Source organism: Choristoneura fumiferana, chromosome 27 (genome assembly GCF_025370935.1).
Source record: "Choristoneura fumiferana chromosome 27, NRCan_CFum_1, whole genome shotgun sequence".
NCBI lineage: Eukaryota > Metazoa > Arthropoda > Insecta > Lepidoptera > Tortricidae > Choristoneura > Choristoneura fumiferana.
Genome location: NC_133498.1, coordinates 1,090,640 through 1,108,212, shown reverse-complemented (window position 1 = coordinate 1,108,212; position 17,573 = coordinate 1,090,640). Strand labels below are relative to the sequence as shown.

General features: G+C 38.5%; 2 protein-coding genes across 2 annotated transcripts in view; both read left to right on the top strand.

Annotated features, from left to right (window-relative positions):
* The first annotated feature begins 6,970 nt into the window (after positions 1 to 6,970).
* LOC141443318 (uncharacterized) lies at positions 6,971 to 9,747 on the top strand. The gene has a single exon (XM_074108556.1). The coding sequence runs from the start codon at positions 7,087 to 7,089 to the stop codon at positions 8,845 to 8,847; it is 1,761 nt and encodes a 586-aa protein (XP_073964657.1). The 5' UTR covers positions 6,971 to 7,086; the 3' UTR covers positions 8,848 to 9,747.
* Positions 9,748 to 16,612: 6,865 nt separating this feature from the next.
* LOC141443391 (angiotensin-converting enzyme-like) overlaps positions 16,613 to 17,573 on the top strand; it is a 50,037-nt gene continuing 49,076 nt past the window's right edge. The window contains exon 1 of the mRNA XM_074108635.1: positions 16,613 to 16,928. Coding sequence (XP_073964736.1) covers positions 16,857 to 16,928 — 72 coding nt within the window. The 5' untranslated portion in view covers positions 16,613 to 16,856. The remainder of the gene's footprint in view (positions 16,929 to 17,573) is intronic.

Sequence of the window (17,573 nt, the reverse complement as noted above, 5' to 3'; positions counted from 1 at the left end):
TCGTTCCCTTCCAAACACCGGGTGTTTATAGGGTTGATTGTAATTGTGGTAGTTCCTATATCGGACAGACGAAAAGAACAATAGCTGAGAGGGTCAAGGAACACATTGCAGCTGTTAAAATCGCCAGGTAAACAAGTCAGCTATAGCCGAGCATTTGTTGGAGTCAGGGCCAAACCACTGGATTGAGCTTCACAATCCCAAATTCTGTCCACGGAACGTCATTTTTACTCAAGAATGGTACGTGTAGCGGTTGAAATAAAAAAGCATAAGAATTTCAACAGGGACGATGGGTATAAGCTTTCATCTTCGTGGAATCCTGTTATTAATAAGTGTCGGCGTCGGATGAATGTTCGGAAGGGACGATCGGACGTTGTTAGTGTTGTGTGTCGGTGTGATAGGGTGACTAATAAAAGTGACCAAGTGCGGGTAGTTCGTGATACGAGTGCCGGTACTATTAGTGATCAAGTGCGGGTAGTTCGAAGAACTCGCGCTTCTAGGCAGACTTGACACCCCACACTTCAGTCTACTCGTGACACGGCAACTGTAACGTTGCCGAAACGTCGAGGTAAATATTACTTGTGTAATAATAGCGTGATAAGTCCCGTTTGTGGTATTTTGACTATGAGCGCGAGTCCTTCGAACTACCCGCACTTGATCACTAATAGTACCAGCACTCGTATCACTAGCTACCCGCACTTGGTGATTTTTATTTGTCACCCCATCACACCGACTCACAACACTCATCCGACGTCGACACTTATTAATAACAGGATTCCACGAAGATGAAAGCTTATATCCATTGCCCGGTTGACATTTTTATGCTTTTTTATTTCAACTGCTTCACGTACCATTCTTGAGTAGAAATGACGTTCCGTGGACAGAATTTTGGGATTGTGAAGCTCAATTCAGTGGTTTGGTCCTGACTCCAACAAATGCTCGGCTATGGCTGACTTGTTTGTTTATAGCTGAGAGGGTCAAGGAAGATATTGCAGCTGTTAAAAATCGCCAAGTAAATAAGTTTTTATCCCGGAAAATAGCATAGTTCCGGCAGGATAGCGATAAACGAACTGATGATGTTGTTGATGACGATGATGATGAACTGATTTTCACTACCACCACTGGCGTACTTGCTTGCACTATTTCTTGCACTTTGGGAGTATTCTTGCTTGATTTGTTGTTTGCATGCGTGCTTGCCTTCTGGCTTCACGCTTGCTTGCATGCATGCTTGCACTATTTATGCTTCCTCCAACACACTGATTGCAGCTGTGAGGGAGTGGGACGCCAGCCCGCTTCATGAGCGCTGGAGGAGATACCATAGACCGGTCATCGCGGGATCGGGGTAGCCCGCGATGTTCATCTAACCCAGGCCGATAAAATTGCATGTTTGTTGATTTGGTTGACTAAATTACATGCTCACTTGCAAGCTTGCTTAGGTGCTTGCTTGCATGCTTGCTTGCTTGCTTGCTTGCATGCTTGCTTGCATGCTTTCTTGCATGCTTGCTTGCACTATTTCTTGCACATTTGGGAGTATGCTTGCTTGAGTTGTTGTTTCAATCACTACAAGTTCTAAAAACCATCTGTTTTGATGCCTCCTACGACCTAACATTAACAAGGTATTTTAATGAACTAAAAGAAGCAAGCAAGGTATTTTACTTTAAGTGCCCCTTACACCCATAAAGTAACCTCAATTTTTAAAATGTCTGTTTGTTACTGTCCCTTACGACCAACAATTTACTCTAGTTTGAGCTTTTGATGTCCCTTACGCCCATAAGAGTATTCCTTATTTTATAAGTTGCTGTTGTTTAATGCCCCTTACGACGTACCAATTACACCTTTTTTTTAAATGTCTGTTTGCTACTGTCCCTTACGAGCGACAATTTACTCTAGCTCTTGCTTTTCATACCCTTACGCCCATAAAAGTATTTCTTATTTTATAAATTGCTGTTTTTTAATGTCCCGTACGACGTTCCGATTATACCATTTTAACTCTCAACATACATAATTAATTATACAGGCCAATTATTATTATATATGCATCATCATCTCGGCCTATATACGTCCCACTGCTGGCACAGGCTTCCTTTATTAGGATCTGTCAGCACAGCTGTCAGGATAGCTTAAAATAAACAAAGTAGCTAAGAGAAATTTACCTCAACATCCTTGACTGAAATTCCATTACGGAAATGTTAGCTCGACGTCAAGCCATTAGGGGATCCATCAACTTAATCTTCTTTTTTTGTTTTGCTTTTGGCATCTTATAAAAAAATACACGCGTTGACAAAGAACAAACGTAGGCAATCAAATACGTCCTCCGTGTTTGACGTGTCTGGCACGAGGCACGACTGACCGAATGTGCAATGCGCAAACGCTCGGCGCGTAGAAGGTAGGTAGACGCGTTAGTATTTTGATGTTAGGTACAAGAAATAGGTACAGGCAGTAAGGTTACGCCAACAACTTCTTGCTTTTTTATCTTATTCGTTATAAATGTTGGGGTGTAAAGGGCAATGAAACAATTGACCCATACGCCCTTTTATTATATTTGTTGGGTTCTTTTTAACGACATGAGCCGAGTCGTAAAGGACATATGAGACTGCCACTGCCCCTTACGACCCAAATATTAAAAAAATAATACATTTACGCCATTTTTCAGCTCAAATATTTTATATCATGTCCCTTAAGCTATTTTATTTTAAAATAATAAATGTTGATAACAGCAAAAGTAAGGGCCGTATCGTAACTTGAATACTACCAATCGACAGAGAAAAAAAACTCTAATTTTCTATGTTTAAAAGTGATTTTCGGTATTTTGTCCTTACGCCAATTGAGACTTCCACCATCGATATTTTTTTCGGAACTTTCACAAAACAAACCTAACCTACTGTGTTCTATAAAACCGTAAGAAGATGCACTACTTAGAACTTTTTTTGGTTTTGAAGGAAATCGTGAGTTGGGGAATTAAACAGTTCGGCAAATGAAACATTTGGGATTCTTGAGTTGGGAAAAGGCAGGATACGTACCAGGTAGAAATAATTATTTATTTGTCACTTAAAAAATACATAATTACAGTAAAACTACAAAAAAGACATAAAAACACAAGAAAGACGTACAAAAACCTACAAAAACAAAACAAAGTAATTAGGGATTTATGGATGTTGTCTTCGTCGCTACCCTAAAACGACGGAACACCACACCCTCCAGCCAGAAGTCGGAGCGCAGGAATATCTGCTGGTGCTTGGCTGGCACTTTTGGAGTCTAAATGAGCTAAAATTGTTAGCCCTTTGAGACTCGATCGGAATATACAGGATTATTCGAGAGGCGTGAGCGGGACCAACCCTATAACCCTCAGTAATGGGGCTACCGTTTCGCGCTCACCAGTTGGCGCCACTGTAGACAAAGGTCCTGCCTGAAGTATAGTAGTTTGATTACAAGCGTGAAAACAAAACTTGCATTTAAATCATCTTTAATACCTTAAAACCGTACCATAAAAATGTCGAGCATGCCACAGTGTTGCGTTAGGAAAAAAGGGAGACCAAGGGAGTCAAAGGTTTCCGAAAGACAAAAACTGTCTCAAAACACAAACATTAATTTCCCTAATATATTTATAAATATCTTTTTTTTTTACAAATAAAAGGTTTAATTTAGCTATTATAATACGTTTTTTTTTTTCATTCTATTTTCCGATGAGGTAAAATGTAGCTGTCACGTGGTACCACAAATTCGATCGGACACAAGAACCTGCCAACAGTATTGGGCCAAACACTTTTTTTTACTCTCCTCAAAAGGTCTCTATCCTATCAATACAGTTTCATTCTGTTTTTCGATGAGGTTTTTTTTGATGATTTTTTTTTAATTTGCGCAAAATTTGCCAAATTAAGCCGCAGCCGCAGTTAAGCAGTTGAAGCTACTAAAAGTCAGCTACCCCCACACAGTGGTGTAGCTATCATAAGGCTAGGTGGTGCAGTGCACTAGGGCCCCGAACCTCAGGGGGCCCTGACACCTAAGCATTGAAAAAGAAGAGCATAAAAGATAACCTAACCAAAAAAAAGTTGGAAAACCCCCGATTTGTCACTTCAAAGTACAATATCTCAAAAACGGCTGAACCGATTTTGATGAAACGTGTCTAAGTACCATCGCTTGAAAACCTGATTTCAAATAAAAAAAACGCTTTCAAATCGGTCCACCCGTTTAAGAGCTAAGGTGCCACAGACAGACAGACAAACATAGCTGTCCAACTTATCCATCATCATAAACACCCCGCATTTTGCGTCGGGGGTCGGGGGGTTTTTAAAATGTTGTGAGCAGGATCGAGCTTTTATTTCTTTTTTGAAGGCCAATATAAGTTCAAGCTACGTGGAAAGAGGGGGTGAGGGCCCGATTCTTTCTTTATGCACCGGGGCCCTCGTCCACCTAGCTACGCCACAGCCCCTACCGAGTGATTTTCTATTTTTTTATAAGATAGGGTTTCTTGCAGTCGGCCCCCGCTAACAGCATTACAGTAAAAAGCAATGCGCTCTAAAATTTAAATTATCATCACCATATTAGCTGGACATAGGCCTCCCCCACAGACCTCCAGTTGCTTCAGTTGGAAGCGGCCTGCCACCGTGACCCTGCAGCTTTAACCTTTCCGTGGGCGCCGTAGAAACCGGCTGAGGGATAATGCTAGATGGGTAGCAGCGTCTTCTTGGTAACCTTACATCTTATACTGCGCTCGCCAACCCACTTGTGGCGAGTATTAGCAACACTCCATCATTTTGCAGGTAGGACCTTGTGCAAGGTCCGCCCGGATTGCTACCACCATCTTGCTCGCTAATCCTGCCGTGAAGCAGCAGTGCTTGCACTGTTTCGGCGTGGAGAGCAAGACAGCCGGTGAAATTGCTGGCACTTGAGGTATCCCATCTTAGGCCTCTAGGTTGGCAACGCATCTGCAATCCCCCTGGTGCTGCAGGTCTATGGGCGGTGGTGATCTCTTACCATCAGGAGACCCTCTTACTCGTTTGCCATCCAGTTGAATAAAAAAAAATGGAGATGATCCTGAGACCGTATCATCTAACGCGCTGATACTCACTCATTTCATTCATTCTCCTTTCGTGTAAGTTCTCTTTGTAGCAGTGTATGTAATCATTCACTTCAACTCTGGTGGCACTGCCTATACTTATGATATTTATTTATTTATAAGATTTATCTTATCTTGTTTCCATGGAGTATCAGGTAGTATCAAACTACATTGTAATCTATTGCAATTCATGTGCTACGTTGGCATCAGACGCACACACAAAGAATCACAATCGCATCCTGTAGGTAAGCCAACGACCTAGGATGACTTTTACATAACATTGCTGCTTTTAGATTACTTGTTTCCATTGTATTACGATGACGGCATTAAAAAATGGAAGTGGCAATGACGGGCCATAATATAAATAAAACCAGGCTCAGCGAACTTCATAATCACCCTCAAAAAAAAGCAGCCAAGGATCTATAACGATCTATTATCTTAATATGTATTTTCAGGATTATAAACATGTTTAAATTCCCCCAAAATGGTTGCAAACGTAACCAAAAGTCCCAAAATCTCAACAACAGTAATGGAATGGGAAACAAACTTTTTGCTCGGGTATTGAACGCACGACGTTAACCTTAAATTGACAGTGCACATGTGGTGTACACCATAATTCACATGATTCAAGACTACCTTTTTGTATTTTTTAATGTAGAATTTTCGGACTACAAGGTAAATGAGTAATGACGAGATTCGAATCGTGAACTTTTTTAATTTTGTCAATTTAAGGGTTAAACTACAACGTAAAATAAAGTTGGTAGCGCCATCTCTTGGCAAGATCTTTTCAGATATTGTTTTCTATACTGATACTATATTATTATGTTGGTGTTCATGTTCAATAAAGAGTCATTGTATTGTATTCTAATTGAATCAAAGATATTTTCAGTTAATTTATTAATACTTTCGAGAAAACTGAATCACTCACCATGGTCAAACCTTTGTGCTAGTAATATCATGTTTGACAACCCATAATTTTCCAAAGAAATTATAGCGAAATTGATTTACGAAATGGTTCCACTCTGGTATGTGATTCAGTTATTCCTTGACTGCTACCTACCCCGACAAAGTAGGTACATACCTACCCGTATAATGGAAACAGTCAGTTTATTTGTTAACCAAAGCATGCATTTGTATCTTTAGAAAAACATCTGGACTTTTAAATTGCTCGGATGGGATGCTAGAGGACTTATTACAGGTATTATGCAGCAAAATATGTGGGAAACGAAATATTTTTATCTGTATAATCTTTAAAAATATTATATGTAAATGCAAAAGTGAGTTCGTTTGTTTATTTGTTCTAGTTTCACGAATTGACTTACTACTAACGAACCGATTCCTTTTATCCCGAAAAAATGAGTTACTTTATTAAAATGTAAATGGATTATTCGCAGAAGTCGCAGTAACAGGCCGAACAGCCTAGTAATAATTTAATTTCCTAATTATCTTTTCGTTCTGATTTCAGTTTGCAAATAAGGCGTTTTTTTATTATTATTGAAACCTAAACCTAATCATGTTTTGACTTTCTGACATGAGAAATAGCAAGTGCCTACTTAGCTTAGAGCAACGCGGGCTTCCTATCGGGTAGGAAGTGACTTAGGTTCTATGTATAGACATTACAAATTGCAACTAAACTAGGTACTACTGTTCAAATCTTAGATGTTCAAATAGTACCTAATGAAAGAAATAATGAGTAAAATATTGTTTTATCCGAAAATTAACTTTTTTTCTTATGTTTCCTGACGAGAAAAATAAAAAAACCAAGTCTTTTTTTAGTTAGGATATACAAAGGATTTACACTTAGCATTTACATAATTACGAGTATAATAATTTAAATTCGTACGAAAATGCAAAACATTTTACAAAAGTCTTCTTAAACTCGTCACTATATTTTTAGAAGCGGCAACACCTCCGCGTTCACGTCACATTCACTGAAACACTGCCATGGTTGTTTATCAATTTTCAATGCGTTTTTCTGATAAAAATAGTAAATGCAACATCAAATAATCCTAAAAGTGAGTTGATCATTAAAAATGTCGGACCAAGAAGAGACATACTGCCGCCTGTGTGCGGAAACAACCCCTCTAACACAGCTAATATCGGCCGAAGACGATGTCGCGATCAGTTCCAAAGTTAACACAAAAATGCTATGGATAAACATCGATGTTTCGTCTAGTATCCTGCCAACAACTATTTGTTTCTCGTGTTTCGACTTATTAGAGAAAACCTGGACCTTTTTGCACAACGTGCGTACAGCTCAGGCTCGGCTAGCGTCCATCTTCAGGAAGAAAACAAACGAAGATCGTTCATCGCCAATTTTGCACGATTTGAAACCTCTTGACGACACAGATATCGGAAAGCCGGTGGATAAAAACTGGGATGAGTTTCAATCGACGAAACACGAGGTTAAAGAGGAGAACCATGAGCATTTGGAGAGTTTCACCACAGTTGATGCTAATACACTACTAGAGATAAATTTCCAAGTGAAAACAGAACGTCTATCAGATGACGAACAGTTTAATGACTTAGCTCACTCTGATCGCTTCAGCAGCGACGACGACGCACCTTTATCAGGTAAAAACAAAGTAAATAGAGAATCCAAGCTTACTATTAACAATTTGGACCTTACGTGGGAAGACTATATGTGCCGTTGTGCAATATGTGATGCTCAATGCAAAAATATCGAATCTTTAAGACTCCACGCACTTCAAATACACACATGCTGCTGTGTATTTAAATGCTCAGACTGCGGCAAAGTCATTGCAAGCTACCGTTCCTTCGTCAACCATGTCCGTATGCATGTCAAATCACTTCGACACTGCTGTGAATACTGCAACAATAGATTCTCATCATTAACCCATTTAAAAAACCATATAAACAACAACCATAGACACTCGTATTTAACAACTTGCCACAACTGCGGGTGCAATTTCGAGACGCAAGAACTTTTGCAAGATCACGTATTGATATACTCTAAAGTGCAGAAGAAGCATCGTAAACGGGACGAATTGGAGGGAGAATTGAAATGTGAACATTGTAATAAGGAATTTAAATCACGAAGCAATCTGCAACAGCACAAGCTAGTCCACACAGACCGGAATAGGGAATTCTCTTGCCATGTGTGCGGGAAAATGTTTTTTACTAAAGGCACTTTAAGCACTCATATGATGACGCATGAGGATACTAAACCCCATAAGTGTGAGTTCTGCCCCATGGCCTTCCGGGCCCGTGGGAACCTCCTGTCGCATATAAGTCTCCATTCCGGAGCAAAACCATTTGTCTGTGAGCAATGTGGTAAAAGTTTCAGGGTTAAAAGACATTTAAAGTCCCATTCTATAGTCCATACAGACTTGATGCCGTATGTTTGTCAATATTGCAATAAAGCGTTCCGTTTTAAAACAAGACTAAATCTACATATAAGACAGCATACTGGAGCTAAACCTTACAACTGTTTTTTCTGTCAAAGAGATTTTACAAACGGATCCAATTTTAAGAAACATATGAAGAGAAGACACAATATTGATACATCTAAAAAGAAATACAATAATATTGTCAGTAAGGAAGAAATTGGTCAGATTGCTCAAATTGGTCAGATCGGTCACAGTAATATGGTCAGCAAAAATGAAGTTGGTCAGATTGCTCAAATTGGTCAGATCGGTCACAGTAATATGGTCAGCAAAAATGAAGTTGGTCGGATTGCTCAAATTGGTCAGATGGGTCATAGTAATGTTATTAGCAAAAATGAAATTGGTCAGATTGCTCAAATTGGCCCGATTGGTCAGATTGGTAGTTAACTTAAAACAATATATATAGTAGAAAGGACTATATTGTATCACCAAATCTTTGTTTGTCCTAATGTAATGTTTGTTCTGTTGTTGATTGTTCTAATTGTTAATTATAATTTGACTTCAGGAAATTTATAATAAACCTAACATAAAGTAACTACTTTTAAGTAACCACCGCATGAGATGTTCTGAAATACACTTGGGAGCAAATAAATTGAGCCACCCTTGCAAAACACTTACAACCTAAAAAACATAAAAATCAATGTAAAAATTGCAAGCATGGCGCGATTTCTTTGCTCCCAAGTATAGCTTCAAACTTCAGGACAAACAACTTTAGACAATATGACGGGCTCCCAAAGTAGAAATTAAATTGCTTTACCACTTTCTTCGTAACTGTCACATGTTTTTTGTTAAATTTTTATAAGATTTTCATCCATTTTCTATCACTTATTTGTACTGTTTAAAGTTGCTAAGTAAGTTTGTTTTACTTTGACCTTTGATGTAAAAACAAACATTTTAAGTAGGATGGTTGAAGCTGAGCCTAATTTAGTCTACCAATTAATTAGTTACATACTTTTTGTTACCAAAATTGGTTATTTGGAAATTTGTTAATGGACCTTTTGAGAAGGACTAATTTCTCTTTTATACTTCTAGATAACCATAATGATATATTTACTATACATATATATCAGAAAAACATTTTATGTAAAAAAAATACAACTTTATTTCTTTTTTAGACTTGATTGAGGTAGTCTCGTTTATTTAGTATTTTTAAGAATTAGGATATGATTTCTTTTATGTACCTAAATAGGATTTAAATGTATATACCTAGTATGCTAGTATTTATTCATACAATTATGTCACGGTTACATGTATGTAGATATTAAAAACAATATTTTTAATACTTGACATTTTTAGTTTAATTTCACAACTATTATTTACCCGCAGCGTCGCTGTATTGAACTATTAGGGCCTTACCACACTTGCGGTTTGCGAGCGAGTTAAGGGCGAGGCGAGCGCGTAACGAATGAGGTTTTCCACAGAGGCGAAATATCGCTAGATGGCGTTAGTATCGTGAGATCCGTTTGACGTTTGCACGTGATTGTGTAAATAAGTAAATGAGCCAATCGCAATCAAACGTCAAACGGACCTCACGATGCTAACGCCATCTAGCGATATTTCCCCCCTATGAAAACCCTCATTCATCGCGAGTATGCAACGAATTCGCTGCGTTATTGTTTTTTGTTTTAATAATTTGTGACCTTATTAATTAAAGATTACTTACACTAAAATATTTTAAAGGATTTTTCTCTGAACATTCGATTGTTAAATCGTATGTAATATGTAATTATTGCTCCCGAACTTAGTGCCGTGCGACGGTGCGACCGACATACTCGTACATCGCGTTGCGCGCCCGACTGCTTTCCTGCGGTTTTCCTGCAATCTGCGCTTGAGGAGTGGGGTAACTCGAACCGGTGCGGGGCGGAGCGTGGCCATTCTGTACGTCAGTACTATTATATATTCTGTGCACCGGTTTAGATTTGCACTTTAAAATTGAATATTTTGCAAACAAATCACTGAATCGAAAAATCGTTTTAGCAACCCCCTAATGATTTAAAAGAACTATCCAACAATACCCCACAATACAAGGTTGGATCACGTCTATGTGAGGTACACTAAAACAATATATTTTTGAAATTTGTATTGTACCATTTTGTCGGCATAGTTTACATACATATTCGTGCAAAATTATAGCTTTCTAGCATTAATAGTCCCTGAGCAAAGCCGCGGACGGACTGACAGGTTCCGTTTTTGCCATTTTGGCTCCGGAACCCTAAAAATGAACTCTGTTTAAAGGTTACTAGAATTCATTTGTACAAGGTGGCCAGTAATTTACGATTTACCCTACTGCAATTAACTTGTTTGTGTGACAAAGTAGCCGTGCCTTGTGAGTCTCTTATGTTCGTCACAGGTGGTCGTGTTGTGTGCGTGAATCCAGCAAGGCCACGCACAAGCAGAGGAAAACGTTTATAGGGCGAATCAGCGTTTTTGCGGCGGTTTTCTTCGTTAGTGTCTTGGCAGGTGTCATATTTTATGAAAAGTAAAGACAATATCGATGCTAAATTTAGCGTGATTAAAATTCTCGCGACTTGTCCTTCCGTTACGCCAAACGTTGTCATTTCAAAGTTCAATATCACAAAAGCTTGCCATCAGGCGATCCGCCTGCTCGTTTGCCCCCTATACCATAAAAAAAGCGTCTGTATTATCGATTATTTCATCATGAACATCTTAAAGGTAAATTTTGTTGTTGTATTGATTTAACATACGAGATTTTGTCAAAGGTGACGATATGCAGATATTTCTCGTATTGATTTTACGCTCCGTTTCCACCGGAGATGTGCGAAGATGTGTTGAAGAAATGCTTCATTTACCTCGCCTCGCTCCGCTCAGCTGTTTCCACCGGAGATGTGCTGTTCGAGGATAGGTAAATGAAGGGTTTCTATTGGTTTATGAAAAATACATTCCACACAACACGTCCTCACACATCTCTAATGGAAACGCAGTTAGACCCGGTCCAGACGGAGCGTCCTACTAGGGCTACATATATAGGCATACAGATGCGCTAGTACCTCAGGAACGAGCGAGCGCGCAAATCGCGCTGAACAGGGTCTTTAATCCAACAACCACAACCTTGCACAAGTGGTAGGACCTTGTGCAAGGTCCGCCCAGATTGCTACCACCATCTTGCTCGCTAATCCTGCCGTGAAGCAGCAGTGCTTGCACTGTTGTTTCGGCGTGGAGAGTAAGGCAGCCGGTGAAATTACTGGCACTTGAGGTCCCATAGGCCTCTAGGTTGGCAACGCATCTGCAATACCCCTGGTTCTCGTTTCGGTTGCTCGTTTGCCATCCAGTCGAATAAATAAATAAAAAATAAACAACTGGTTAATGTTAGAAGCCCTGCCAGCCTCACGGCATCGCAAAGACAATGCGGACCATCTAGAGCGTGACACTCCAGCTACTGTTGTCCAATCCACTACTTAAATATTCATATTACACCAAACTCTAGCGCTAGTAGACTTAATTGCATAAGTTTATAATTGTTATGTTTTTATTATTTAAAATGTTCTAAGAAAACGAATAAGAAGAGGTATGTATAAGCGGACTGCGGGGCTACTACGAAATTCGAAAATCGAAGTTCGGGTCGTTCCATCTCTCTGACACTTATACTATTTAATACGAGAGCGAGAGGAACGGTACGATACGAACTTTTGCATTTGCAGGTGGTAGGACCTTGTGCAAGGTCCGCCCGGATTGCTACCACCGTCTTGCTCGCTAATCCTGCCGTGAAGCAGCAGTGCTTGCACTGTTGTGTTTCGGCGTGGAGAGTAAGACAGCCGGTGAAATTACTGGCACTTGAGGTATCCCATCTTAGGCCTCTAGGTTGGCAACGCATCTGCAATACCTAGGTATTGCAGATGTTTATGGGAGGTGGTGATCTCTTACCATCAGGAGACCCACTTGCTCGTTTGCCATCCAGTGGAATAAATAAAAAAATAAAAAACCGATTTTCGAATTTCATTGTAGCCCCCCCCCTGAAACGGCTCTAACGAGAGCGAACACTATTTAAATAGTTCAGTGCCCTTAGTGTAAGTTTTCGGTTACAAAATACGTAAATATAGAGGCGCTGTTCGTGTTTGCATAAACTTGAGATTTTAACGCGAACGTAAATCATTAGATACTTACAGCAATTTAATTTTAATTCCGGGACTTCACAAAATTCCCGCGGGAATTCCTAAAATTTACATGGTCGTTTTCACTGGCATTAAAAAGAGCCATGCCAAATTTCATGACTTAACCTAGCGGTTGAAATTTCAAGATTTTATCCCTTTCCCGTGGGAATATCGGGATAAAAAGTACCTACCCTGTGTACTATCAGCCAAATAGAGGTCTATCAATTTTTAAACAAGTTCTTATCAAATGAATATGTCGCTAAAGTCGAACTTTCAAGTTGACAGACACGTCTATTGGCATTATTGTTTTATGACATGCAAACGATTATCAACTTTAGGGTGGTAGACCACATATTTAGCTGATGGTACCTATTATTTCGGAGGTCCAGCTACCTACATACCAAATTTCATGACTCTAAGCCCGCGGTTGTTACTTTAAGATTTATCCCTATCCCGTAGGAATATCGGGATAAAAAGTAGCCTATGTGTTATTCCAGACGTCCAGCTACCTACATATCTAATTTCATGACTCTAAACCCAGCGATTGTTATTACGTACATTCAGGTTATAAACTATTTGCCAAATTTCATCCAAATCCGTCCAGCCGTTTCAGCGTGAAGAAGTAACAAACATAGCTCTGTGCTCACTCACAAACTTTCGCATTTATAATATTAGTAGGATTTAGGTAAAAAAAAGGATTTTAGTATGTTTAATTGTTTATCCGTTTGCTTTGCTTACCTTATTTTGGGACTAGGTCAATGAGGGCTATCGCGTATGAATTCGCCGCTAGAGGCGCTAGTGTAGCGTGAGGTCTCCGAAATGTCAAATCTCATAGTTTTTGGGTGAGCTACGCGGGTTTATTTATAATTAGAATAATTTTGTTAATATTTTGCAATATCTGAAATTAATTATGGCAAATATGCGTTCCGGGGCAATGAATGTCTGTGTTTTGAGACAGTTTTGTCTTTTGGAACCTTTGTCCTCCCTTTTTCCGAACGAAACGGGGACTATGCAACATTGTGGCATGCTCGATATTTTTATGGTACGGTTTTAAGGTGTATTAAATATGATTTTATACTAAACTTTGTTTTCACGCCCGTAATAACAGACTTTGAAAGCCATACTTAAAAACCTCACGCAACAGTGCGCCATCTAGTGAGACAAAAAACGATAGCACTCATTGGTGTCAAACACTGATGTATTAAACTGGTGTCAAATGTCAATTGTCTCGTCTCATTGGTCTCAAAAACGGCTCTAACGAGTGACAACAAACGATTTGGTGAAGTCATATCTTTGTGTAAAACTCATGTAGAGTTTCAGCCCCACCGAAGCTCGGTCGTCCAGGTACTAAAAATTTCTATGCGCATAATCGCAAATCCGTTTTTTCAAATGCATAAGCGTATAACATAGTTATAAAGTTAATGAAGTAAATCTCAATTAAATCACGTTTATGCTAAATCTAGAAAATCTGCAGTCTAAGTAATAAATCTGAGTGTACGCTGCCATAGACGTAAATATTGACAAAGAATAGGCGGCGAGGTAGAGTGGACAAAGTGTTTACTGAATTTTGGTAAATAATCCTAGAAATATTATAAATGCGAAAGTTTATGGGTTTTTGAGTGTGAGTGTGTTTGTTACTTCTTGACGATAAAAAGATTGGACGGATTTATGAAATTTGGTATGTAGATAGCTGGACGTCTGGACTAACATATAGACAACTTTTATCGGGTCTATTGGAATCCATACATATTGAAAGTAATATCATAATGTATTGTAATGTTTGTGTGCCATGGCTGGCGCATGATTTATAATGCAGCGATATTCTATCTCACGCGTAATCGATCCAAATAAGCCACGCCACCATCTCAGTACCTTAGAGATATTCTAGTATATAAACTAGCATGTAATGTAATATAGTTCAGTTTGAGTTCACTTGGAGATCAGTAAAGAATTTAAGCACAAGTTAAACCACATAAGGTCCATTTACTGCCCCACTTATACTCTTATTTCCCCTAAGTTTGCTATAGTGAATCATTAAAAAATAAAAAAAATATTATTGATCACAACTTGATAGCCATAACTATTTTTTCTTGAAAATTATAATTGATTATTGATTGTTATAAAATAAACCTAGCCTAATATATGGATTTCTACAGGATTATTTCAAAGCTAAAAAGAGTTATCTATAGCAAAAGATCACTATGGCAAAGATTACATTACTTATGGGCCATAAGTTCTTGCTCGCTAATCCTCCCGTGAAGCAGCAGTACTTGCACTGTTGTGTTTGGGCGTGGAGAGTAAGACAGCCGGTGAAATTACTGGCACTTGAGGTATCCCATCTTAGGCCTCTAGGTTGGCAACGCATCTGCAATACCTCTGGTGTATGGCTTACCTACAATATTATGGATCACGAACGGAACTCCATTTTACACTAATATTCTCAGGGCATCGCAATAAAATACCAAAATTTCAACTGTTATCATTAGAGACATGAAATTTAGCGCGATTTACACATTGCGTATATGTACATCTGCCTCATCCTTTACTTACTCGTATAACCGAACCAACAAACAGTTGGAAAACGCCCGACTTTGTCACTTCAAAGTTCAATATCTCAAAAACGGCTGAATCGATTTTGATGAAACATGTCTAGGAACCATTGCTAGAAAACCTCAAATAAAAGAAATCGCATTCAAATCGGTCCACCCGTTTAACGGTGCCATAGACAGGCAGGCAGACACACAGCGGTCAAACTTATAACACCCCTTTTTTGTGTCGGGGGTTAGAAAATACATTAAGAGGAGAGAATAAATAAAAAAAGAACATCGAATAGTATAAATATGATATTGATGTCGTATCTGCGCAACTTAATCTATGGTCAAGCGGCCCGGTAAGACACGCGATAGCGCGACGTTGCGTACGCTATGGTATCTGGAGTAGGGATATATCTCGAGATATTGGCACTTTTTACAACTTCGATAAAAAAAATAACGTGACAATTGACACCATTAACCTAAACCCAAAGTAAGTCAAATTCTGTGTGATTGGTACTAGCCAACGGATAAACATACTTAAGGTACGTACTAAAATTCATTATAAACACCCGAGACTCGAGACCAAATATCATAATATCATACCTTAACGGGGATCTAATCCAGGACCTCAAGCTTCGTAGTCAGGTTCTCTAGCTACTGCTTAGCGCATTTAAACAAATTATCCAGCTTCATCAGAAGTGTACCGGCCTACGTGCGGTATATTCGATGTCACAAAAATACAATAATAATAAATAGGTACAGTGAGTGTTGTGGCCAAACGGAAGCCTATACTGTTTACAAAAAAAGTTAATACTTAAAGCCCTTAAAGGGAGAAAAGAAAAACAAAATTTTAAATACGATCTATCACGAAGAAACAAGAATAAAAATATATACCTATTAATAAGTTTTAAGTGCTCTAAAAAATACTGTACCTAGAGTTAAATTAGTCCCGTGGATTTACTGCGTTTTTCTGAAAATTCAAAGGAGAAAACGGTCGTTTGTCTTTCTTTGATAAAGTCTTCTTCTTCTCTTTTAAAATATGGCTTTTCTGTCCTAATTGATAGGACAATTTCGCCAGTGTCAAGTTAAACTCTCTTTGAGAGGCACGTTGTACGGTGATTGTAGTTTTTGCAACTTGATAGTAAAATTCCAGAAACCACGTGGAGACAACTTGCGCATTAAAAAATGTTAGACACGAGAGCAATAATAATATAGGATTTTGGAATCACTGTTCACTGTTAAGGTTAATCGCCGCACAAAACACTATCAAAATTATACTTCAACTAGCCAAAGAAACAGAAATAGCAAAATTAGATATTGTCTACATCTGCCATGTTTGAATGCTACAAATCGAATCTTTGATAAAGTCGCTAAGTTTTTATGTTGTCTAGTAGATTACACCTAGATATCTTCAGATATATCCCACGCCGCTTCGGCGCCCCTCACCGCTCCCTTGTGCTCAGCAAAGCATGCTCAAAACAAAAGCAACGGAAATATGCTCCAGTCGACGACAAGAAATAATACGAGACAGTTTTCTATCCAAACCCGTTAGGGAAACTAACCTGAATCCGAGAACGGCCGTCGCCAAAAACCCAATTAAAAAATCAAGCTGTCAAAATTTCCCGCCGCGCGAAAATTAAAAAATCACAGACCATAGACTAAATAGGAATAAATTGAAAAGTTTGTAGCGTAATTTTATTTGTTTATTATAGTAAATTGAAAGTGAATTAGTGTTTTAAATTGACACTGTGAGATGGCTAGAAAAGTGGTGATTCTTCTTGCTTTCTTCACATGGTATGCGTACGGGCAGGAGTACTTTAGGATGGTAAGTGTTGATAAGATCTTATTTGAGATTAAAAAAATGTTACGCATGTGTGCGTTGAATGCGTCTTTCAAACACGCTAGGTATTTTTTTACGCATTTAAAAAGTTTTTAGAGTTAAAATATGAAATATGAAGTACGACTGTAGATAACGACAATAATGATACCTAACTCTGTTTATTCTCATTTGTTCTTTTATCAATTTATTGATGTATTTTAAACACAGCTCAAGTGTATGTCGCGCTGCGCGCAGTGAAGGATTCCGTATTAATATGCGCCAAAGATTCAATATTAGTTTTAGACTTTTATTTAAATTACAAAATGTCAACAAAATATACTTACATCGAAAATTGGTAACTGTAATAGAAAGCTCTTATAACTAAGTTAGTGTACAGAAAAAAACCGGCCAAGAGCGTGTCGGACACGCCTGGAATAGGGTTCCGTAGCCATTACGAAAAAATTAAGTAATATTTTTCTAAGGATTTCGAATTTTGTATGGAATATTCCAAGTTTAGGTATTCCAACCTTAGGCTGCTATTTACTCTTAAAACTACTAATAACTCTCAAGAAAACTTAACCGTTATAGTTTTCCTTGTAAGTTTGATATACTTACTACCATCCTGAGTTTTTCCAAATTTTTCCACCCACC